Here is a 25,818-nt window from a genome sequence, read left to right on the forward strand (position 1 = left end):
TGAAGAAAACCATGCACCAACCTTGTAAACTAAACTCTGCTTCTTCCGGCTTGAGAGCTGTGCAGATTCTGGTTTTGCTTTTCTCTTCAACTTCTCCTTTTCCCTTGAATGTCACACTATGTGTTTTACTGCTCTTGTGGCAACTTTCGCCATCTTCCGTTTTAGGCTTGTCATTTGAGAGTCCTGAAGAACAGAAGCATGTAATATTGATTCTTTCATACTGATTAACCTCTATTGGTAGAACAAAATGAAAGGAGACAGATATCAGGATCTACATTTGCCAAGAGCTCCAACCTGTCCTGTACTACAGGGGTAGTCAACCTGTGGTCCTCCAGATGTTCATGGACTACAATTCCCACGAGCCCCTGCCAGCAAATGCTGGCAGGGGCTCATGGGAATTGTAGTCCATGGACATCTGGAGGACCACAGGTTGACTACCCCTGCTGTACTATACTTGGAGCAAACTCTGCTACTAGCATTTATTGCCTCTGGATGTTCATGAAGCATCTACTTATACTATGCACAGACTACCTAGTAGTAATTGTGTGGATTTTTCCAACTTTGATAAAATGCAATGTATGAAAATAATTACCATGTTTCATTCCAGCACCAGCCTTGTTTGTACTGGAGTGGAAATGCATTCCTCCATATCCAGAATAACCATATGGTGTGTACCCATAACCTAAATAACAGCAGAGAGAATAAGCATGTCAGTCTTAAATTTCTTGGATAAAAACAAACATCCAATTATGGCACTGGTGAATGCTAGCAATTGCTTAGATTCGGCATTCCGTTAAAAAAAAAAACAGAAGAATCCATTCTACTGTATATAATGGGGACTTATCCCCCCCCCTCCTGTTAATGGATCCTTGGGAGAGAAATAGGTCAACTAGCCACATGTTAGCAACGTACTGACTGCTGATCCTAATGCTGAGTCTGTACAGGTTACCACTGACATCTGTGCAGATCGAATATACAGATGTTTCCTACACTGGCATGCATGGATCCATCTCTGAGATCAGCGGTATCCAACCCTTTAGAGCCTACAGACACATTTGGAATTCTGACATGGCACATTGTCATGTCAATCTATTTCTGATCAGTAAACAGAAGATTGTGCAGAGGCCATTATGTTCTTTTCAAGTATGTACAAATTAAACAGGAAGGCTGTAAGTAACCCCTACAAAGCTTCTGCTATTCTCTCAGTCTTGTCTCGATATAGATTAACAAACGGCGTTGTTGTTTTTTAAGTTTCTAATTTCTCTGGCACTCTGAAGCCTGACCAAGAAACAGAACCCAAGATGTACACAAAGAGTCAGGGTCATTTCAGGATGAAACAACACTGCAGGGGGGAGGCTGAATCTCCCAAACTTCATTATTCTTATGCCCACCCTGAATCCACCACAAGGGTTTCTTATCAGATGGGTTACGCAAGTTCTTTTCCAGGAACTCAATTCTCAGAAACCCAATTAGGATTGGAATTGTAATGTGCAACAAGAGGAAGCTTCAGTCTTCCTCCCTTCCCCCATTTTCTTTGATCTGAGATGGCTCTAAAGTTCCATGTGTGGCCATCAGGACATGCAAGCTCACCCAGTGGTGTAAACGGCAGCTCCCCAGAAGCATTTCAAGTTGCGGAAACAGCGTGAGTGGGTGAAAACTAAAATCTCTGCTCACATGCTACAGTCCTGATCTGAACTGGGTCTGCATTGTGTACACCTGGGACCTGATGAGGATGCAGTGACAATGTAATGGATAGCTATGCCTGGGCTTTCTCAACCAGAGTTTTGTGAAACCCTGGAGTTTCTTGATGGCCCTGGAAGGGTTTCCTGAGTGGGTGGGGGTTAATTAATTTTAATATATTTTTAAAATTTGTTAAGCATTGATTGGGTGATTTGACCATAGACAGGCATGTAGGCATCCTCCCCAGGCATCCTCCCCAAGGCCAACGATAGGCCTGGAGGGGCTGAGAAGGGGAGGGCCCCTGGGTTGGCATGTGCACAGCTGTGTTTCCCAACCATATTCTCCACTTCCAGGGTTTCTCAAAGCCTGAAGAATGTTTCAGGGGTTTCTCAAAGGTAAAAAAGTTGAGAAAGGCTGGTTTATACATATAAGTAGCAATCCCCAACCTGTGGGCCACGGACCACATGTGGTCCGTCGACTAATTGGAGGTGGGCTCCGAAGGATGCATTCTTCCCCCCCCCCCCCGGCCCTTTACTTCATCCCCCCCGGCCCTTTACAACACACTTTGGGTGTCATTGTCTCCCATCACTCCCAGATGGGACTATCTCGTTGCAGAGAAACAAGCTCAGGGTTCCCATTGATTTGTCATTGTCATGAGTTAAAATGTCCATGAAAATAAAATGTTCCTTATGTTCATTGTTGTGGCGTGTCTGTATCTTATTTTGAAGGGATGTTTAAACATTACCATAGCGATCAGAGAGCGTTAGGGCAGTGGTTGAGAGTAGAGGAGTAAGCTACCCCCCCCCATCGGGCCTCAGTAAAAGGCGTTGAGTGGTCCCCGGCGTTGAGTGGTCCCCGGTGATAAAAAGGTTGGGGACCACTGCATATAAGAACCAACTGGACTCTCAATGCTTGAATTCATTCAAGACAGGAAATTAGCTGAATACCCCCCTCTGCCCCGTTCCACCAGAAAAAGAAAAAATTACATTTGGATAACAGCAAAATAGGTTTTCTTCAATCCTGACATCACTGACAGGTAGCTCAGAGGGGAAAGGGATAAAATGTGTCTCCATGAACTATACATCCATAAGTCCTTATTACATCAAACAAGTCCCTTATTCATATGTACCTCACCCACCAAAATAATTTTTTTTAACTGTTCTTTCCCAAACAAAATTTACTTTACTAATCTGTTTTTTTTGGGGGGGGGGGGCGGGGGGCCTTTTTCTCCAAAAGAGCAAATATAACATTTATTATTTAATATTCTAAAATGATTAATATCACTTTCATTATAGCTTTTAATTTTTAAAAAGTGATAATATAATTTTTGCCTAAAATTGACCCCAGCACCAGACTAAGCAAAAAATTACAGATGTGGGACAAGAAACACTGCAGGTCTACTGACCTCACCATGGCTGAGGAATGTTAAGCATGCAGTTCTAGAACACCGAAAACAAAATTTTAGCATTTCTAAAATACATTATCTCACTGATTGTATTTAATGTAATTTGTCTTTACCGGATCCAGCCCCTCCACCGCCACTGTTTCCTCCTCCTCCGCCATACATTCCACCTCCTCCAGCACCTGCTCCACTTCCTCCGTAACTATCCGAAAAGTTAGGCATGAGTTTCTGTCGTTTTCTCTGCACTTCTTCCTTATCTGCATTTTTGACCAAAGAGAGGGAGCGGATTCAAAGCAAAGAAGAAAGCAAGTCAATTCCATTTCCAAGGCCATTGTTCCAACAAAACAGAGAACAAAACCCGGTCCTGCTACAACTTACATGATGAACATAACGTTTAGCTAATGTGAACTACGGAAGGCATCCATCCCTCGCCTTTACTAAACATATCCAAATTTCTACACAAGGGAAATCTTTAAGAGAAGCAGGGCTTTTGGAGCTGACTTTTCCAGAACCAGACCCTCCCCTGAGCTTCAAGGCAAGGAACTCCAGATGACTCAGGGAATTTCTGGCAAAGTCTCTGAAGAACAGCAGTGGGAGGGGGGTGGGATATATCAGGGAAGCCCCAACGTGCTTGTAGTGCTGCTACAGGGAACCTTTAGACCCCTTGTACAGAACAGGAAATGTAAGCACATGTAGGAGGGAGCAAGTTCTCTTGAAACCCGTGGAACTCATTTCAAGGCAATGTACAACATATGGTGTCAGTTCTGAAAAATCTTAAAGGTAAAGGTATCCCCTGAGCAAGCACCGAGTCATGTCTGACCCTTGGGGTGACGCAGCAGACTCAATATGGGGTGGTTTGCCAGTGCCTTCCCCAGTCATTACCGTTTACCCCCGAGCAAGCTGGGTACTCATTTTACCGACCTTGGAAGGATGGAAGGCTGAGTCAACCTTGAGCCGGCTGCTGGGATTGAACTCCCAGCCTCATGGGCAGACAGCTTCAAACAGTATTTCTGCTGCCTTAAAACCCTGCGCCACAAGAGGCTTACGTTCTACCAAGAAAAGTCTTACGGTCTACCAAAGAGAGAGAGAGAGAGAGAGAGAGATGGGGCTTTTTTGCAGGAGTAAAGGAAGTGAAAAAAGCAGTTTGAAGGCTGAAGAGGGTTGTTGGATTCAACAGGACAGGCAGTAGAGAGCGAGTGCTCTATTCTGATAGACCTTAGTCTCTCCCAGGAGGCCTTTTACCTACTTTGAGAAACTCTGATTAATCATAGGCAAATAAGGCGCCTAACTGTAGCTGGGTTTGTACATCAGACATGAGACATAAGGTCGCTCAAGCAGTTTCTTTTATTACCAAGAAGATGAGGCAAGGCCCAGACAAATTAAAATCAATATTAAACCGCCCTTCCTACAAGGAGTGGAGGGGGGTGGAGGGCATACGTAGTTTTCTCCTCTTCCATTTAGCCCTAACAAACAACACAGTGAGCTAGAATGAGAGAAAACAACTCATGTTTTCCACTCTTTCCAGCCCTTTCTCTCTCCTGACCCCCATTCCTCACCCCACCAAAGATCACATTCTCTCTACTCATGGCTCTTGCTTTCTCAAGAAGAAGAAGAAGAGTTGGTTGTTATATGCCGCTTTTCTTTACCCGAAGGAGTCTCAAAGCGGCTTCCTCTCCCCACAACAGACACCCTGCAAGGTGGGTGAGGCTGAGAGAGCCCTGATATCACTGCCCGGTCAGAATAGTTTTATCAGTGTCGTGGGGAGCCCAAGGTCACCCAGCTGGCTGCATGTGGGGGAGTGCAGAATCTAACCCGGCTTGCCAGATTAGAAGTCTGCACTCCTAACCACTACACCAAACTGGAGTTGCCTAGGCCAAAACTCTTACCTTGGTTACTGGGCAAGGCTACACTACCAACTTGAATCTTACAAGATTTCTTGAGATCTCAGTCAACATTCTCCACTGGGTTGAGTTAAATCTCCCCAATTGTTTTTATTACATTTTTGAATTTTTCTGCAAATGTAGTGGTTATCCTAGGTTTGCAGAAAGGTCCTCCTATATGCACACGATCAAAACTGATAGAAACTAGTCACAGAGAAGAGCTACAGAACGAGAGTGGCCATTTTGGAGGGCCATTTATACCTATCAAGGACATGAAAGGGGCCCTTTCAGCTATCAACAAAACTCCTTGCTAAGGAAATCTCCAGGTTTGCAGTGAAGAGAGACACACCATGAAAGGAAATCCCTCAATTCATCCATCAGTAAACAGTTTTCTGACAAACAAAAGAGAAGGTTTTGTGACCTAGCTTCAAAATGTGGTTTTGAAACAACCTGACCAAATGAATGCAGAACCAAACCAAACATCTCTATAGATAAAGTTCATTATTGAGGAGGATGTGTGATACATAGAAAGTCTCTGGCTTTCTCTGACTGACCTAAAACCATATCCAGAACTATTGAGTTTACCCAAAATACATATATGTCTGGATATACCAAGGTACAGGAATACTCTAAGAAAAATACATATATTCAACCTTGGAAATACCCCTCTGCTATAGTATGGTGCCGTTAACAGAATATATAGCGATTAAGTGAACCAAACATGCCCCAAGAGTAGATCACTGGGGCATTCCCCTCCCCCAATAATACACATACATGGCTTAGCCAGCTCCAGAATATATCTGGAGGTGGTGGGAGTTTTTTAAAAAAAGTTTTCTAAAGTTCAAGCACGCACCACAAAGTTTTCTGAATCCTAAAAAGAAAGAAGTGCTCAGAGTTCACCAACACGACACCAGGCCTGGAAATTCCCTTGTACACATCACTTCCTGAAAGTTATGCGAACAAGCAATCATCTGTGAGCTCAGTTCTTCCCTCACTTACCCATCTCATCTGCATGTTGTTGCTTGTTACATGCTAAATGCTCAACCCTTTAAACACTGATGATACACTTCAAGCACGTAATTTCTGCTGAGGCCAACCTGGTATGTCGGTCTTGGAAACAAAAGAATCCAAGGCAGCCAGTTTGGTATAAAGTGTGAGACTCGTAACTGGGACACCCAGGTTCGAATCCCCACTTGTGCCATGGAAGCTCATTGGGTGACCTTGGGCCAGTCGCACTCTCTCAGTCCCCTTCCCATCTGAGCTTCACTAATGGCAAGAAGGAAAGAGAGGTCCTCCAGCATTGGACAAGATCTGTAGTGAAGCACCAACCTCAGGTTGCCGACCATGCTGGAAGAAAAGCACACAGTTGTCTGTGTTGGGGGGAGGGCAGTCTGTTTGTTTATTACATTTATATACCGCCCTCCCCTGAGGTTCAGGGTGGTTTACATGAAACGCAGGGGAACTGGAACACAGGAACAATACAGTATAACTCGGTTACCATGTCAGATGAATAACAATAGTACCAGGACAACCTCAACATTTTAACAGTCTCATGGTTGGTTAGTTCAGGGCGTTTGATTCATGGGGAGGGAGGTTTGGGGGCCCCAGTAGATTATATTAGTTCCCAGGTCCTGCAGAATTATCTCACAAGGGATGATGTGAGGACACGAAAGGCTCAGGGATGGAGGGTGGAAGACATAGTCAGAGATTCTGAGATTCTGCAAAAATCAAGCATGGCATTTGGGAGTTCCCAAGGCATTTGGGCTTCATCTTCCTGAGTCCACATGCTACAATGCCTATGTTTGCATTGCTTCTGTCCCGTCTGTTAAAAATTGAAAAAAACCTCAAGTGCTATTTTTGTGTAACAATGTACCTACAATTTTAACTTGGGAAAAGTACTCTGCCTCCACTATTGGAACTTCAGAAAACAGTAAAATAGAATACATTCATGTTTTTATGACCTCCACAGTCTGCATTTTGAACATAACTTCTGCCCGGGGGTGATCAAAGAAGGCAGTAAGAGTGGTGACGCTTAAGTCTGATGCAATAAAAGTATTAGTTCATGACTGAATTCTGTTAGACCATGTCCCAATTTTGACATGGACACATGCCTTAATCTTTGCATTTTCAGAAACATATATGGCCAGACGTTCTTCCTCCCCCCCCCACATAAACAGCCCCCCAATTCTGTTAAGACACAAGCTGAACAAGAATTTCACAAGAAAGGGTGTACGCAACTTGTTTTGCAAGCCACTGATCTCAGTAGAATATTGTCATTCTAGATGTATTCCCAAAGGTCAGAGAACCAAGAAAACAGACTACATGGCACATTACAGTACTATGCCGATTTCAAGAGCAAATGGGCTTCGATGTCAAACAAAAGATTCTAAATAGTTTTTTTTTTACAAGGTCCCAATGAAGGTTGTGTTCAAAGCTCTCAGTTTGGATGGAAACTAGGGCTATACTTCTTTGTTGCTCTTACTGCATTTATCAGCCGTTTCTGGATACCACAGAGCATGCTACCTTATTGAGGCATTTGGTGGTAGAAGCCCAAAGTAAGGGATGGATTTTGAATTGGTTAAAATCATTCCAATACTGTTCAAACTTTATACAGAGGCCTTGGGATAAATAATTCCTGGGTTTGCACTAGGCTGTCCTCAATATGCTGTTGACACCCAGCTCTACATTTCTTTATCCAAATCCCTGGTTACACCATAGTCCTGAATCACAGGCTTACAGCTACGACTAAATGGCTAAGAGTGAACAAGATGAGATGGAATCTTTACAAGATGGAGGTAATGTTGGTTGGGAAGGCTGAAATCTTGAAGAGCGCTGTGCTTCCCAACTGACTGAACAAACGTTATAGCTTTATTCAGATAATGAATGTAGTGATAAAGTAAGTTATTTGTGATTAGACACATCCACATACAATGTATTATCTGGAATTCTGCTTTTAAAAGGTGTCTGAGATGGAATCTAAATCACTCATTCCCATAAATTATATTTATATAATAAATTTATACTTGATGAAGAGCCTTAAAGCCATGGCTGAGGCTAATCCAATCTCTTTGAATCTCAGAAGGTAAACAGGGTCTGCTCTGGTTTGTAATTGGATGGGAGGCCTCCAAGGAAATCCTTGGTCATGAACTAGAGACAGGCAATGGCAAAATACATCTGTCCATCTCTTGACTTGAAAACCATATAGGATTGCCATGACTTGACCGCCCTTTCTAAGACCATTACGACAGAGCTGTAATGAATGAGGCTTCTTCACAGGACTGTCCAACAGTACTTCTTTATGCCCACATCTTGCCCCAATGCTGGAATTCTTGGCAGCTTCCTGCCACTCAGAAAACAGCACTTATTCACTTAACACAGGGATAACACATGTTGTAAATCACCTTTGATTTCAGGATAATACAGAAAAGGCTTTGGTTCACTTGTCTCCAGATCAGATTTCCTCCGTAGCTGGACAAAAACGGATGCTGGTTTTGTGATATTGACATCTCGGTACTTGGGTGTTTTGAATACTATAGCGAACTGCAAGGCAACATAAAGTAGGTCAGAGAGAATGTGCTTATTTCTATATCTTGTCACATGTTTATCCCACCATACTTCTGAGAAGCTTGAAACAGTATTTCTCTCTGCCCTGTGACTGCCACACTGAACAGCCCATCGCCTAAGATTCATCCTGTATCCTAAGATAAAGTCCCATGTCCTAAGATAAGCACTCCTGTGATCTGAAATAAAGGCAGTGACAACCAGAAACAAGATTGTTCCAGGGTGACATTTTAGCTGTGGAATGCCCTCCCAAAGCTATTCTTCTGCCACCCTGCCTTTTATATTTTAGGTACCCTATGGAAACTTGGCTATCTATCAAATCATTTACATTTTATCTGGACTGCCCCCAGCCAAGATGATTTTATTATGTTTTTGAGCTATCTGCTGAAGTTGTTTCATTGTGTTCTGTTATTGTTTCTACTTATTTGTATTGGTTATTACTGAGTCTATTGTTCATATAAAATTACAATGTCATTGTTAGCTGTTACGGGAATCTCTTATAGAGAAGCAGCTCTAAATAAAGAAATGAATGAGTTGCTTCTTCCCTAAAGCAATGGAAGAGACTTCCTCTTAGAGCTAGCAAGGCCTCTGATCACCCACTGGTAGCTATTTAAAATTAGTGAAAGGAAGGGAGGTGGTGGTGGAAAACATTCTGTCTCTTTTCTAACTCTTCCCACGGTTCCATTCTAGTAACTAATGAAATTTACTGTTATCAGACTGCAAACTGGTTTGGCCAATAGCAGAAGTTAAACATTGTGGCTGCATATTATCACTGACATACGCTGTCCTCATTACATACCTGTCTGTGCACATCAGTAGGGGAAAAATCTCCAAACCCTTCCCAGACACCACCATTTTCATCTTCCTCATAAAAGCGGATCTGAATGTCATCTGCGTTGATGAAAAAATTTAAGAATGGGTTAAGGGTCCACTTTATAGCAGTGCATGTATTGGTCAGTGTCAGACAAATATCGGGAAGACCCAGGTTCAAATCCTCACTCTGTCATGGGTGGCCAGTCACAGACCATCAGCCAAACCTAACTCACAGGGTTATTGTGAAGATAAAATGGAGAAGAATGAGGGAAGCTGCCTTGTGTCCTCGTTGGGGAGAAAGCCAGGAAGTTAATCAATCAATCAATTAATTGATCACTGCCTGTGTCTTGCAAAGTTCTTTTGGCCATGACGCTCTTGAATTGACCAGCTCTTTGATAAATCACAGAGCCTCTTGTGGCACAGAGTGGTAAGGCAGCAGACATGCAGTCTGAAAGCTCTGCCCATGAGGCTGGGAGTTCAATCCCAGCAGCCGGCTCAAGGTTGACTCAGCCTTCCATCCTTCCGAGGTCGGTAAAATGAGTGCCCAGCTTGCTGGGGGGTAAACGGCAATGACTGGGGAAGGCACTGGCAAACCACCCTGTATTGAGTCTGCTGGACGGTGGGTCAGACATGACCCAGTGCTTGCACAGGGGATACCTTTACCTTGATAAATCACAGAGACTTGAAGTAGAAAGAGATATCAGGGGGAGAGGTTCTGTCAATTGCCCTCACCAAGCACTCCTTTTAGATTCTGGTGGCACTCTGAATATGGTTTAAAGGTTTTGAACCCAATTCCTACAAATACACATAGCAGCAGCAGTGCATTTCAGTGGTCAAGTTCTCTATGCTAGGCAATGAAAATACATAACACACACAGCTTTGTCTGCTATGTTGTGAAGCATCCTCTGACATTTTTTTGCCAATCCAATGCACACAACTGGGATTCTGTCCCACTAATAAAGTGGGTGGTGCTGGACAGCATGTTGCAGATCCACTGCTACCCTTCCTATCACCACTGAAGTCCTTGGCATAGAATACATGAGGTCACAACACTCCGGCATCATCCAGGAGTCTATTTGTGGCTCGCATTTTGAACTTCCATCAGGAGAGTGGCCGTTCCCGGCTTCCACCTTGCCTCCCTTCACTTTTTAAAAATAAATCCAAGCATGGACAATAATACAAACGCATCCTAATGTGATCAAAACAGGAAAATGTCTCCCCCTTTCACCCCACTGTGTGTTCTCGTGGCTTGCTCTCATCGCCATCCTCCCTCCCCCTCCCTTCCTCTCCCTCCAATGGGAAAGGTGCCCAAGCTCTCCCCTTTTCCATAAGATGTAGATAAAATTGAAAGGGTACAGAGAAGAGCTACTAAGATGATCTGGGGCCAAGGGACCAAGCCCTATGAAGATAGGTTGAGGGACTTGGGAATGTTTAGCCTGGAGAAAAGGAGGTTGAGAGGGGACATGATAGCCGTCTTAAAGTATTTGAAAGGTTGTCATTTGGAGGAGGGCAGGATGTGGTTCCCGTTGGCTGCAAAGGACACGCAGTAATGGGTTCAAACTACAAGTACAACGATATAGGCTTGATATCAGGAAAACAATTTTCACAGTCAGAATAGTTCAGCAGTGGAATAGGCTGCCTAAGGAGGTGGTGAGCTCCCCCTCACTGGCAGTCTTCAAGCAAAGGTTGGATACACACTTTTCTTGGATGATTTAGGACAGTGGTCCCCAACCTTTTTATCACCGGGGACCACTCAACGCTGGGGACCACTCACCGGGGACCACTCAACGCCTTTTACTGAGGCCCGGGGGGGGGGTAGTTTACTCCTCTCAACCACTGCCCTAGATCTCTCTGATCACTATGGTAATGTTTAAACATCCCTTCAAAATAAGATACAGACACGCCACAACAATGAAATGTGTTGTAAAGGGCTGGGGGGGATGAAGTAAAGGGCCGGGGGGGGGGGGAAGAAGGCGTCCTTCGGGGCCCACCTCCAATTAGTCGAAGGACCACGTGTGGTCCGCAGCCCACAGGTTGGACATCGCTACTTTAGGATGCTTAGGGCTGATCCTGCGTTGAGCAGGGGGTTGGACTAGATGGCCTGTATGGCCCCCTCCAACTCTATGATTCTATGTGTGGCTCACTCAAACCCCGCCCCCCCAATAAAACTTTCTTTGAGATCAACGCAAATTCAAAGATGGCTTGGGAAAAATGGTGCCAGGAGGGTTTCAAACTGAACATAGCTGCTGCCCCACTGGACAGAGCATTGGCTGGCCAGGATCATCAGTCAAGAGTCCTCTTGGAGCTGGCTGCCAGAAGACATGGAGCATTGGTCGGATCTCAAACATTGTAATTTGAGTCAGGAAACAGTGGAGGAAGCCAACTATTGAGCTTTCACTTTATGTAACCGCGAATTCACACCCAGGAGACGGGGGAAAACCTGTTTTAGCAGTTTTCCCAAATTATGCAGTAAACAGGGAGCGCATTTGGTGCTGCGCCTGAATCATGGGATTTTTGTGTGGAGTGCTGGTAATTTCATGGAGCACTAAGACGGCCATTGTACTGCTTATTCCAGGTGTGGAAAGGGTCGTACAAGAAACGCCACTTATGCCATAGAATATTATCAGAATTCTGGAGCAGAATTATTCTTTCAAGGTGACATTCTATAAGATAGTATTGTATATACATCATGTTTGGTTTTGACAGCAAGTGACCTGTTAGTCTATACTGATAAATATCCTATTAATTTCTTACAATCCATTTCAGTTCAAAAGGACCAAGAGATTGCATAGAATGATGTCAAGGGAAAACCATGTTCAAGGAAAAAACCCACTTTGGGGTTTCCATTTAGTAAGACTTAAAAAAAAAAGCAGTGACACATATTTCTCACTTCCCTTTCTTAGATCAGAAGGACTTTCTCAGACATCAGAAAAGTTATGAACAGAATTTCAACAGAAGAGTGTAAACTGTCCTATTAATATCCCTTTGCTGCAATATGGCTAAGCTGAAACAAAAAGAACTGCTTGTGAATTTCTTTTTATAGGTTGTTGTGATGGACTGCACTTTTTAAAAGCTTGGGAGGGTTAATTATTCACAGAAACAGAGAGCTTGAAGCGATAGGCAGGTCTAGGCAATCGGATTGGTTAGCATCAGCTGAGCAGTGAGACTTTAGAGGTGGATACTGAGGAGGGGAATTCATTCAGAATTCAACCCTGATTGAAAGCTTTTTAACACAGACAGGAGAATGGGGGAGGTTGGCAAGGATGTGTGGGTAGTTAGACTTTTGGGCCAAGGAAAGGGATCAGATCTTCTAGAGAGAGAAAGAATTTGCCTACCGAGTCTAAACAGGATGATATCTCTGAAGAGTGCAGAGATTCTTGGCTTCATGTGGTTAGAAATTTTAGAGACCTTAAGACTTAAGACAAGTACTGGTGTTTCAAAAGAAATGGGTTGGGTACTGAAAAGAGTGAACCAGCCTTCTGGAAACCAAAAGAGTCAGAGAATACTAAAAAAAAATGTTTTTTGGAAACACTGGAACAAAATCCTCTCAACATAACGATTTAAGTTACTGTAAATAGCTTAAACTCTCCTTACCCTGAAACATAAGAACTAGAAGTAGAAAAAGAGGAGTTGGTTGTTATATCTCGCTTATCACTACCCGAAGGAGTCTCAAAAGCGGCCTTTCTATCATCACAACAGACACCCTGTGAGGTAGGTGGCGCTAAGAGAGCTCTGACAGAACTGCTCTGTGAAAACAGCTCTAATAGGACTATGACTAGCCCAAGGTCACCCATCTGGCTGCATGTGGAAGAGTGGGAAATCAAACCTGGCTCTAGAAGCTGCCACTAAACCAAGCAGGCTCTGTGCATGTCTGATTTCACCTCAGAGCCATCTATATTGAGTGACTTTTTTCACCAGAACTTTCCCCATGTTGAATAAAATATTTTGTTAATTTAGGATATAAATACTTCTTGTGTGCTGCAGAAAACAAAGCCAAAACTATTTATATTATTCTTCACTGAAAGATGTTCCAGTGTTAAAAGGAAAGCCTCGATCATTTGGCATTTCTAATCAAATCTACGCACTAGCATTTTAAATGTCCAGCATATGGGAAAGCATCGCTTCTTTCCTCTCCCAGCCTATCCATGCAAGTAGTTATTGAATGAAACACTGAGGTATTGATATTTTAGAGATGCTCAAATGAGACGCTCACCTTTCTGAACTTTGTCACAAAGAAGGTAAATCTCTTCTCCTCCAGTCACACAGCCTGCTGTCCGGTCCATCCGTACAATTTTTAAGTTGGATGCATTGGGTGCTTCTATTAAATATAAGCAGCAAGAAGTGGTGGTTGTGATTCAGGCAAAAAAGAGTTAAAGTTGCCTACAGTTTATTATCTGAAAAGTAAAGGCCAGGGACCTGATCATGGCTGCTTCCACATGGAGGTTCTGTACAGGCTTAGCATTGGTGCAAAGGGGGGGGGGGGGGGGAGAAGCCGTTATCCATTTTTAAATTTTATTTTATTTACTTAATATTGCATTTGTATACTGCCCTCCCTTAAGCCCGGATCCAGCAGTTTCCCATGTTGCTTTGTCACCAGGAGATTCACAATGGTGAAGAAAGCCACATAAAGAATTGTTGTCATCCAGAAGCAGCCCCCAAAACATACAGTCTCGAATAGAATACAGATAGAATACTACCAGAAAGACCTGGCATAACTATATTTTGCTCCATAGTACCAGACTAGTCCCCACCAATAGGGGATTTAGAAGATTGCATGTGCTACTCCCTCACCATTAAGTGATCCCAAGTGAATGATCACGGCTGGACTGGCAGGCTGATTGGAGACGCTGCCACATCCCAGAACCTTTAAGAAGGTAAGAGTGATAAGGAGCAAAGTGTCCAATTATATCCCAATAATCCCTGTACTATCAATCACCGTGATACTTTATTGTCCCCCAAAACATGGACCTTGTGTATCTTCAGTTCCCAACTGGAAGGTCAAAATCCCCAGTAATGTCTCTGCCATATGGAACAGCAGTTGCACTGGATCAGACCAAGTGACCATCTAAATCCACCATCCTGCTCCAGCAATGACCAGCCTGCCCCTGTTGCACCTCCATAGTACTAGTATTCAGAGGGCTACTGTATCAAACCACAGAATCATCTGAGCTAATAAGCACTGAATCACCTGTCTTTCAAGAGGTTTTCTAATCACCTTGTAAGATCAACTAAAACCATGGCCATCATGACATCATGTGGAGGTAAAGGAGGTGGTGAGCGCCCTCTCACTGGTGGTCTTTAAGAGGCTGGACAGATACACTTATCATGAATGCTATTAGGCTGATCCAGCACTGAGTAGGAGCTTAGACTAGATGGCCTGTATGGCCTTTTACAACTCTATGGTTCTATGAATTCTGGAAGCTAATTATTCCTTTTCTAAAGAAGTACTTTTGTCTTTCCTGAATGTACTGCCCATCAGCTTTGTCAGCTGCCCGTGACTTCTGATATTAAGCCCTCCCTGCAGCTAATTTTATGAACCTCTATCACCCTAGTTGTTTTATTCCATTTTCATTCAAAGCACAGAGGGGATCTGCAGATGCAGGAGTTGCATTGATGGGAGTCCTTTGAGATCTTTAGGGGGATTACTAACAAGTACACAAAGGGAGAATTAAAAGGGGCGCTTATATGACATAGATTGTAAAAAAAAAATTAATCACATGGATCCAACATGCTTTGTTGTTTTCTGTACATTTATTTCAAGGAATCATGCTAGTTGAATATTACTTTGTATTAAAAATCTGTGATATTCTTTGGCTTTTCAGAGAACACGTTTTAGCAAAAGTTTATAACCCTCTTCAATAAGTAAATGGGAAACATTCAATCGTCAGACCGATAGAAGGAAGGCGAAACAAAACACTCACTGCTGTCATATATAGGATCAGATAAGACAGGATGTAGTGTTCTTGTAAAGCTGCCATTGCTGTCAGGAAGGAAAGCCGTGAACATGAGCCGCACCACACTGAGGTCCATCTCTTTAGTCTGCTGAAGCGCTGCCTGGCGAATGATTTCTCTCTCTCTCTCTGCAATAAGCAAAAAGGGCAGGTGAACTGGGAGAGGCTTCTGTCAAGGTGGGAGGGGTGGAAGAGCCAAATGTGGACTGAGCCCATGAGAAAGACATCACTTTGGACTAAGTGATGCAACACCAGCATATATCTGGAGCCAAAAGCAACAAGGCAATGTAAACCACAATAACAATACGAGTGCCAGCCTCCAGGTAGCACCTGGAGTTCCCCCAGAATTACAGCTCATCTCCAAACGACAGAGAGAAAGTGGCTATTTTGGAGGGTGGGCTCTGAGGTCCCTGTCCTCCCCAAGCTCCAGCCCCAGGTTTCCAGGAGACTCCTAACCTTGATCTGGCAACCCTAGTCCCCAACCTGCCCAATGTCCTGGGGAGAACTGGCAGCCTTAAATAATAGTAATGCTCAAATAGGCCTGACATAAACAGGAGGAAGAGATCCATGCCACTATAACATCTAAGTCAGAAGAACCAAAGAGGCATCTAACTCAAAGCTGTCGGAACCTCTTAAGGCACAACCAAACTGGAAACTGATTTGTTAAACTGGAAAGTAAGAGCCAGCTTGGTGTACTGGTTAAGAGCAGCAGCTTCTAATCTGGCAAGCTGGGGATGATTCCCTGCTCCTCCTCCACATGCAGCTAGCTTGGGCCAGTCACAGTCCTGTTAGAGTTGTTCTGACTGAGCAGTAATATCAGAGCTCTCTGAGCTCCACCTACCTCACAAGGTGTCTGTTGTGGGGAAAGGAAGGCGATTGTAAGACGCTTAGAGACTCCTTTGGGTAGAGAAAAGCAGGGTATAAAAACCAACACTTCTTCTAATGTGTGTCCTTTTTCTATTCTACTCTGTTCATGAGCAGTCTAATAAAACATATTCCTTTCCTGTCTAGGAGCTTATAACGCTTGAGCATGGCCAGGTGCTCATAGCCTATGGTTGTAGCCAGGACTTTGGAGGAGCAAGAACACAAATCCAGGAACACCCAAAACGGAGTCACAGAATCATAGAGCTGGAAGGTATCTCCAGGGTCATCTAGTTCAACCCCCTGCACACTGCAGGAACTCACAACTATCTGCTCACCCAAAGCGACCCCAATTTCATGCCCAGGTTATTCCCCAAAAAATGATCCCCTGGCATGATGCTGCAGTGATTATTGGTTTGTGGTTTGTTTGTTTTTTAAAATTCTAAGTCATCTTTGGGAAAAATGCTTAAACAAACATCATTCCTCCCCTCAAGTAGCAATCAGTTGTGGGAAGGAACAAGAAAAAAAGTGAATTTTCACTTAGGCCCATTATGCACGGCCGCCGAAACGGCGATTTCGGGTCACATGGAAAACGCGGAGGGGGAAGACGCGAAGCACACCGGTTATGCATGGGACGGGGCGCGACGGCAGCAAAACCCAGAGTAACCGATTATGCACGCGGAGATCCCGACGCCGCTTCTGGTTGCGCCCCGGTCACCTATAAGCTGCGCTTTCTTCCGCGTTTCACTAACGCGACTTTTTCGGCGGCATGCACCGAAGCTGCGGCCGGTTGCAGCCGGCACCGTGCGTTATTTTAGTCGCCGCCATTCCACCCCGAATGTGCGTTGAGTTATTTTAAAATTTAGAATCTAATCTGAACAGAAAGGTCAGATCAATCTCATCAGATCTTGGCTGCTAAGCAGGGCCAGCCCTGCTTTGTACGCATATGGGAGACACCAAGAAAGTCCAGGGCTGCTATGTAGACACAGGCAACAGCAAATCACCTCTGTTTTGGAAACCCTATGGGGTTGGCTGCAACTTTATGGCCCTGTCTACCTCTATCACTGAAGAAAAGCAACAAGCAATGCTTTCATGTGCTAGAGAGATTTAAACTTTTAATTAAATTCTCACCCACCTGTGAGCTGTCTGTCCCCTCCACCTTCCACTTGTATATAGCCCAGTTCAGGGTGAACGAGAACTCCTGGGTTGTAGCCTTTTTTACAGCAATCGATCATGCGTGCTTCTAGTGTGTCAAACACTCTCTTCTTTGTAACATGCAATATTCCCAAGTTTGGAAAGCTAGACCAAAGTATGAGATATTATTTGCAAAGGTTCTGTGTAACTGCCCTTTTTTAAAAAACACTACAAGTACTTGGTCAATGCAATTTAGACCCTGGAATTTAAGCATGTCTTCTGGCATGCTCTCTCAGTTTTGCAAGAAGTAGGCATAGGTCTGTTGGAAACTTAATAGCAATAGGATATCACGCAAGAAACAAAAGCTGAAAAGCAATTGCAAGCAGTGAACTCAAGAGGAGTGTTAAATAATCCCAGTTACCACCAAAAAGAGCAAGTAAGATACTTGTGTCCCAAAGACCAATTAAGCACAGGCAGGGAAGGGCGAGCCAGCACCTGCATGACAGCGGGGCTAATCTCTGTTTATGCATGGCGCAGACATCGTCCCAGCCCGCATTAGGACCTCTGATGGTCTGCGGCAAGGAAACGTGGATACGGCAAGGAAACATGCATAGGGGAAGAACCAGGCCTCCCGCCCACCTACGGTGTCCCTGCAGGGACATAAAACAACCTGTTCATGAGGTGCATGCCACTCTCCCACCGTCGTATGGTGGGACCCTCCTGCCCACCGCCCGCCCCTCCTGTTGCTGCCACAAAGCACAGCAGAACACACCTGCCCTGGAGTTGTGCGTGCACATGCACAGCTCCAAGGCAGACAGTGTACGCTAGGATTCGGTGGCGGTGTGGAGCGGCCACCGCTGTGCATAATCGGTCAAACTCAACCTTGCCTCCTTAGGGAAAAAAATAAATTATTTTGGAGCATTTGACAAAACAGTAAATGATTAGAATCTCTTCATAGCAAATATGCAGTTCTTGCAATCAAGTTGCTGACATGTTGGGTCCCAGGATCAGATTCAAGAGCCTTTCAGGCATTAAAAGTGGCATTTGACTCCATCTCACTGTTCTTCTCAAGACTAGAATACCCAGCACTTATCTGAAACCTGATCCCATCTTGATGAGTATTTATTAGAACAAAAGCTTTCAAAAGAGAAGATTTATTCTGATTCAATATTCTTTTTGTTGCTTCATACCGAGAATATCACACATTTATTTATTTAGATTTATATACCGCCCTCCCCGAAGGCTCAGGGTGGTTTACATTAAAGCTAGTCAACGATACATGAAACAGTTTTCGTTAAAACATACAGTAATTAATAACAGTGGTTGTAACCATATAACAGAATAATGTAACAGTATAACAATATAATAAAATAATATAACGATGGGACGGTGCAATACCACAACAGGTCCAGAGCGCTCTGGTGGAGTTCTGGGAGGAAGGGGGGAGAGGGGGGGAGGGGGAGGAGCGGGGGGGGAGCGGGGGCCCTTCATTCGCTGTTGGTTGTGCCTGGTTGTGACATAATGTCCCCAATGTCTATGCCAGGGGTCGTCAAACTGCAGCCCCCCAGATGTCCATGGACTACAATTCCCATGAGCCCCTGCCAGCGAATGCAGTTTGACTACCCCAACTCACATGGATTTTAATGTTATTGTTGTAAAATGACATCTTTTTGATGTAGAGGGTAGGGAAGCACGTGTTCACCAGAATGATTTACCAGCTCAAAGCAGGGTTTCAGGGCATGCCCCGCCACAGTCTCCTCAAAACTGTTTGTGGAAGTTAGAGAACTCCTAAGAGCAGCTTCCTACACAGTACAAAGGGTTGAAGTAGGAAATGAGGAAAGCTCTGGTGTATCAAAGTGCCTGAGAACATGCCTGGGACTGAATCTTCAACCTGAAATTAGGTCATAATGTATTGAGTAGTCTTGGGCAATTCAGTGAATTTAAACCTTCGATTTCCCCATTTAAAAATGTAAAATGTAAATGAGCTTCAACAAAGAAGCGTAATGAAGAACTGGTTTTTATACCTCGCTTTTTACGTCTCAAAGCAGCCTACAATCACCTATCTTTCTTCCACCCACAACAGCTACTCTACAAGGTAAGTGAGTGAGAGAGCTCTGTGAGAACTGTGACTGGCCCAAGGTCACTCAGCTGGCCACCTGTAGAGGAGTGGGGAATAGGTTCTCCAGATGAGAGGCCACCGCTATTAGCACTACACCAAACTGGCTCTCAAATACAAATTTTAAAAAGGTTTTGTTTTGAAACTTTGGGGCTTCGTCAAGTGAAATACCAATTCCCCCAGTTTTCTCAAACTATAGCCTTCTTTTAAAAGTAGTTTAAGGACTTGTTTAGAACTAATGAAGCTCCCAATGAAATGGATTTATTCCAGCTTTTTTTTCCAGCTACACTTTGTTAAACTTTTTTTTTTAAACTTTGTTAAACTTTTTGTTGCTTTGACAAGAAAAATATAATCAATAATTATTGAGACACTATACATCACAGTTGCATACGTATTTTATTCCACTGATATTCCATTAGCATACTTACCCTACCACATTATCTTTTGGTCCTGCATTAACCGTGCATACTCCGTTCTCACAGTGCTTCCCCACCAAGCTGTGAGCATGGAGGTGGGGCTGTTTTCCATTTGTGACCAACTGAACGATTACTTTTGCAGGACCGACGTAATTGCAGATCTGTTAGGAAGCATAACAAATACTTTCAGTATGAACCATCATTGGCATGCTCCATTTAATGCATGTTCCACTTCAAAGTGGTTAAGAATGAATTTAGATTTGTAAAGAACAAAGACACATTAAAAACACCATAATACAAAACAGGTTGGATCCAATCAGCTTTTCTGCTGGCGAAAAGGGAAGGGGGGGGGGAGGGTTGATCACTCACAATGCTATGCTGGGAAACAAGGAAAATGGATGTGCAAAAGCCACGTGGAATTGGGTCAGTAGAGGTAGGGTTGCCACCCTCCTGTTGGTAATGACTGGAGATCTCCTGGAATCACAAGTGATCAGTTCCCTTGGAGGAATTGGCTGCTTTGGACAGTGGACTCAATGGAATTATATCCTGGAATTATATCCTGTTGAGGTACCACCTCTCCCAAACCTTTCCATGATCTACCTCCGAAATCTTTAAGAATTTCTCTACCCAGAGCTGACAACCCTAAATAGAGGCCTAGTTGTGCCTGCAATTTCATTTCTCTAATCCAGGAGTAGTCAACCTGCGGCCCTCCAGATGTCCATGGACTACAATTCCCATGAGCCCCTGCCAGCATTTGCTGGCAGGGGCTCATGGGAATTGTAGTCCATGGACATCTGGAGGGCCGCAGGTTGACTACCCCTGCTCTAATCTATTAACCAAAGATGTATTTGGGTTGCTTAACATGCTCATCCAAGCAGAACAAGGAAACAATCAACCCCTGAGCACCGTGGTAATTCTTTCAACACTGACAGCAATACAAAATTGTTTGTGTCTGTGATTTAACAACAGGCAGGCAGTGTTTAGCTGACACTTCATTCTAGAAAGGTTTTGCTGTAGGGATTAGAGGTGTACTGTCAGCCTGACTCACAATTTTTGAAATATCAGCCCCACAGCCAGTATACTTGCTTGCCAGTTTATATATTTAGTTCTACTGCAAACACACCATGTTTTTTTTATGTTTACCTGTACAGGCAGGTAAATCAAAACCCGTATTGGGGGGGGGGGAAATAAACAAAGCCTGGAAAAATAAAACCGGTTGTACAGTATAAATGCAAGCCAGTGAAATCAGAGACACAACACCTACACATGGAGGATTTGTACAGTGAGAATTCCTTCTCTCTATTTCCGATGTATGTCACATGTGAGATCAGCCTGATAAGATGTCAGGGAATGGGACACCAGTGTATGCCTCCCACGTCCCCATGGATGCCCCCATCCAACCTTTGCAAGGAACTCTTGTATCTATATCCTTGGACCTGACTGCTCTTTTATGACATGATCTTCTGCACATTTACCTGTAAGTAAGAGCCACTGTGTGGGACTAGGCTTAGTCCCAGCTAAGTGTGCAATGGACTACAGTTTCCAGTTTTCTAGGCCATAATGCTACAGCTACAAAAGAAGCCACAAAACTTTCTTATCAGGGTCTATATCCCAGGTCTTGCAACTCATTTCATTCTTGGCCCCCTCCAACGCCCGCCTATGTCCTTCCACTCAGCACCTCAGTGGCCTTTCTCTTGTTCCAGGCCCTTGGCATAATTTGGCCTAGTCCTAAATTCCTCCTTTGTTCAGCTACCTGTTTCTATCAGTTATTTAATCCCAGTTCTTTCAGACAACCTGCCTCTTCATCAGCTTCTGGCACTTCCCTAGCAAACTCCAGCTGATTTTAAGTGCCATCCATCTCTAATTTTTCTCTTTGCTTCAATTCTCCCCCCCCCTTCTAGACTGTCTCACTTTTTAAATCTCATTTGCCATCTCTCTCTCTCTTTCACTGTTTCTTATTCTACATCCTTTCCTTCTGCATCATTGCCTCTGTGTACCCATCCCTTAGCTCCTCTTCTTCCTTGTAGTCTTGCCCAGTTCTCTTTTTAATCCCAGTCAAACTGACAACTTCCCCTTTCCTCACACAAAATGGAGTACAAACTGCTTTGTTCCCTTACATTACAAAGAATGATGCCTGCTCAGTCAATAAGTACTAAATGCTTCATCGCCACAAGTACAACAGAAAATAAAGATGTTCTTCACCAAACAACGCACAAAAGATAAACCCAGAGAGTCTCACAAATTGATCATCATGGATCCTATGCTGATCATTTCACATTCCACTGAAATCAATGGCAGAATTCCCCTTTAAGTGACTAATTCTGTTTTATACTCACGGAATGTGACTCTTCTTGTGAATGACTTGTGATTGCACTTATAATAAAATTAGCAATCACATACACAAAATACACAAAATTATGACTAAAACTACTGAGATGCCTCAGGGGGTTCATAACAAACCAATTCAATTTTACAGTGTGGCCAATGATTGCCACAGCTGTCAAACACTTGTAGATTACGGGCATGTTGACAAAGTCAAAGTTCAAGGTTATTTATTTCCAGACATGTGAAAGCCAGAATCACCTTCAGAAATACACTAATACGGGATCTCTTAGTCTGATTTTTATGTGACAGTGGGAACAATATTGGTGTTTTCCAAAGGGTTCCCCTCCAAATTGCTTCCCATATTAAAGAATATGGAATCCATATGGGAGACATGGGAATGTTAATCTTAATGCTGCTGCACCGTCTTCTGCTAACATACATCTTCCTCTGTGAGTTTACTCCCACAATGTTTTCATATCATATTGCTTTACTGAAAGCAACATGAGACTGAGCCACAGGAGAACACTAACCTCAACTCTCTTTAATTGTAAGAAGCAATTCAGTAACCCTCATCTCAGTGGCAAGCACCCAACTTTTAAAGACCCTTGGGAGGAAACCTCAAAGAATGGACTAATGTTTATCACAGCAATCTTAGGAGAACCCTGCCAATTAGGTCAGGATTATTCTATATAGTAGATAAGGCCCCAGACTGGATGGCCCAGGCTAACCCTGATCTTGTCAGATCCTGGAAACTAAACCGAGTTGGGCTGGTTACTATTTGGATGGGAGGCGGGAGATAAATATAATAATAATAATAGTAATAATAGTAATAGTAGTAGTAGTAGTAGTAGTAGTAATAATAATAATAGACCACCAAGGAAGTCCAGGAATTGCTATGCAGAGTCAATGGCAAAGCACCTCCATTCATCTCTTGCCTTGAAAACCCTATGGGGTGGTTGGCTGTGAATTGAGGAGATAGGCTGAAAGAGAACAGGTGGGCTTAGTCTATTTAGGGATTTTGCAGCCATGAAGATACTTGAAATGGCATCTTCCCAGACCACATTTCTAACGTCATACGAGATTTCTTAATAACTTCAAATGCTGTATAAATGATCAATATTTTTGTTTCCTATGGTTGAGTGGCACTCATTCTATGGAAGGCAAGTTAAAACAGAGGCCATGCTAATTAATCATGTCAGAGGAATCATGCTTGATCCTTCATCTTCTGTGGGGTTCACTGAGATCTCGTCATTTCATCAAAGCGAAGTTCTGAGCAACAGGAGGATGTATCACTTTGGGGAGGTGAAGCGAGTGTGTGTGTGTGTGTGTAAAAGAGGAAAACTGCATGCAAAATACTTCTCTTTTCTACTTGCAAACCGTGAAGCAAGAACAACAGGCATTAACAAGCCACTAAAATGCCTCAAGGAACTTCCCCATATTTCTCTGCCAACCTCTCCTAACAGGTGTTGCCATGGAAAGATTTATATATAAAAATAAAATAAAATAACTCCCCTCCCCCAAACCTTCAGATGAAAACTTAGGACAAGAAAAGCAGTAGATAAAAAAAGAACAAATTTCAGTAAAGTAAACAGAAAACAAACGTACCTTTGTAGAACTTATATGACAATCTATATACATAAAGAATGATTCATACTTCTGACAACATGCTGAAAGTTCCAAAGATTCCTATTGGTAGAATCTCCCCTTCCCAAGAGCCAATTGCTGCTCTTGCTCAGGATTCTGCACCCCCCCCCCTTCCAGACATGCTGCAAAGGGAGCCTCTAACAGCCCCTAACTGAGGAGAGGGAGGCATTTCCAAGAGTAACTCAGGGGTCTCTGAGTGCTTGGGTGTGCTTTCCTTTTGAGGGGGGAAAGCTTTCCCCTTCTGCCTAACTGCAGTCACTTAAAATACTGCTGTGGTCAGCCTCCCTGCTGGAGGACAGATGTCTCTTCTTGGTAACTCTCTGAACATTTGAGGCCTACCACGCAAGGTTGTTGTGCAGATGAAACTAGATGCTGTTGCCGAGGTTCCTTGCCCTGTCCACCCTCCAAAGCAGCTGTTTCTGCCTGGGGAGCTGAGCTGTAATTATAGTCTGGAGAAGAGCTGTAATTCCAGCACTCCAGGCCCCACCTGAGTAGGAAATATTCCTTGAGGTTTGGAAGTGGGATTTCAAAATGGTACAATGTTTCAGAGTCCACCCTCTATAGCAATCATTTTTGCCTGGGACCCTGATCTTTATAACCAGGAGCTCTCCAGGCCCTACCTGGAGGTTGGAAATACTCTTGTAGTTTTGGAAGTGGGATTTCTAAACCATCCAATGCCTCAGAGTCCACCCTCCAAAGTAGCCATTTTTGTTTGCAGAGCTGATAATTATAATCTAGAAATGAGCAGCGATAGTAGAGACAATGGTAGAGGTTTGCAGGCTGAGGCTGGGGTGGAGTGCTGCAGGTATGTCCTGCCTCGGCTACAGGCTTTGGCCAGCCCTTACCAGCAACTGTTTGTATTTTGGGGCGCAAACAAACAGACAGACCAGCATGGGTCCTGCAAGTCTGGAAAGTGCAGGAAGATCTAAATAAAGAATATCTACAGCCTGAAACTGTAAATGGTAAACAATTAAACGGCTGGAGAGACATAGGAACTGAAGTTACTTTTCTGAAGCTTGGCCTATTAGGTCCTACGAAATCAAAGGCATGAGCGTCCCAGAATTTCAAGAGGAGTTAGCTTTACAGGAAAGTAGACAGTGAGGCTTTGCAGGGAACTAGGTGATCCACTTTTATTAGGCAAGGACTTGGCCTTGCAGACAACAACAGGAACTGCAGGTGCCAGCAGTAGGCCTCAGGCTTCAAAAGGGCAGACAGTACCAGCCAAGCAACAGACCATGCTAGACAAGGGGAATCTATGGCCACGTGTATTCCTTTTGAAGAGATATATGTAAGGGGGAAGAGCTTCATCCTAACAGTCTGGAGATGAGCTGTACTTCCAGGGGATTCTTAGACCCCACCAGAGAGCTGGCAACCCTAAACCTCAGTGGGATCCAATGCTACAGAGCAGCCATTTTTGCCTGGGGAGCTGATGTTTATTGTATAGAGATGAGCAGCAATTCCAGGAGATCTCCAGGAAAGCCCCACTTGGAGGTTCGCTATCCCTGGTCTGGAAATATTCCTTGAGGTTTGGAACTGGGGTCTCAAAAGTGTATAACGACCCTGCATCCACCTAATCAGCCACCTAGCACCCCCTGACCTATTTCAGGTCAAGAAAACATTGCAGAGAGACGGTAAGGTTGCCAGATTGGTGTAGGTTCATGTTCTGGAATTCCAAACTACCTAGGAATTCCAAACCTGACTAGGGTCAAGACTGCTATGCACAGAGAGACCTCCTCTTAGGGTTGCCAGCTTCCAAGTGAGGCACTTAATCACGCCAAACCATAATCTCCACAACAACCTATGTGGGAGCCCTCAAATGTTTCTTTTGCACAACAGCCCTGTCCACCTTCCAAAGCAGTCTTTTCTGCCTGGAGAGCTGATCTGTTTGTCTGGAGATTAGCTGAAATTCCAAGAAATCTCCAGGCCACACCTGGAGGTTGGCTACTCCTGGATTGGATGTATTCCTTGAGGTTTGGACGTAGGGCCTCGAAACGGTACACTGTCTCAGAGTCCATCTTCCAAAGCAACAATTTTT

At 43.8% G+C, this 25,818-nt stretch overlaps 1 protein-coding gene across 1 annotated transcript in view; it reads right to left on the reverse strand.

The window, feature by feature from the left end:
* NFKB1 (nuclear factor kappa B subunit 1) overlaps positions 1-25,818 on the reverse strand; it is a 73,726-nt gene that overhangs the window by 24,029 nt on the left and 23,879 nt on the right. The window contains exons 6-14 of the mRNA XM_077300761.1: positions 19,827-19,975; positions 17,284-17,447; positions 15,258-15,416; positions 13,550-13,654; positions 9,323-9,414; positions 8,364-8,502; positions 3,199-3,339; positions 593-682; positions 22-183 (exon numbers count right to left, since the gene is read on the reverse strand). Of these exons, the coding sequence (XP_077156876.1) occupies positions 22-183; positions 593-682; positions 3,199-3,339; positions 8,364-8,502; positions 9,323-9,414; positions 13,550-13,654; positions 15,258-15,416; positions 17,284-17,447; positions 19,827-19,975 (1,201 nt within the window). The remainder of the gene's footprint in view (positions 1-21; positions 184-592; positions 683-3,198; positions 3,340-8,363; positions 8,503-9,322; positions 9,415-13,549; positions 13,655-15,257; positions 15,417-17,283; positions 17,448-19,826; positions 19,976-25,818) is intronic.

This window comes from Paroedura picta, chromosome 10, assembly GCF_049243985.1.
Source record: "Paroedura picta isolate Pp20150507F chromosome 10, Ppicta_v3.0, whole genome shotgun sequence".
Classification (NCBI taxonomy): Eukaryota; Metazoa; Chordata; class Lepidosauria; order Squamata; family Gekkonidae; genus Paroedura; species Paroedura picta.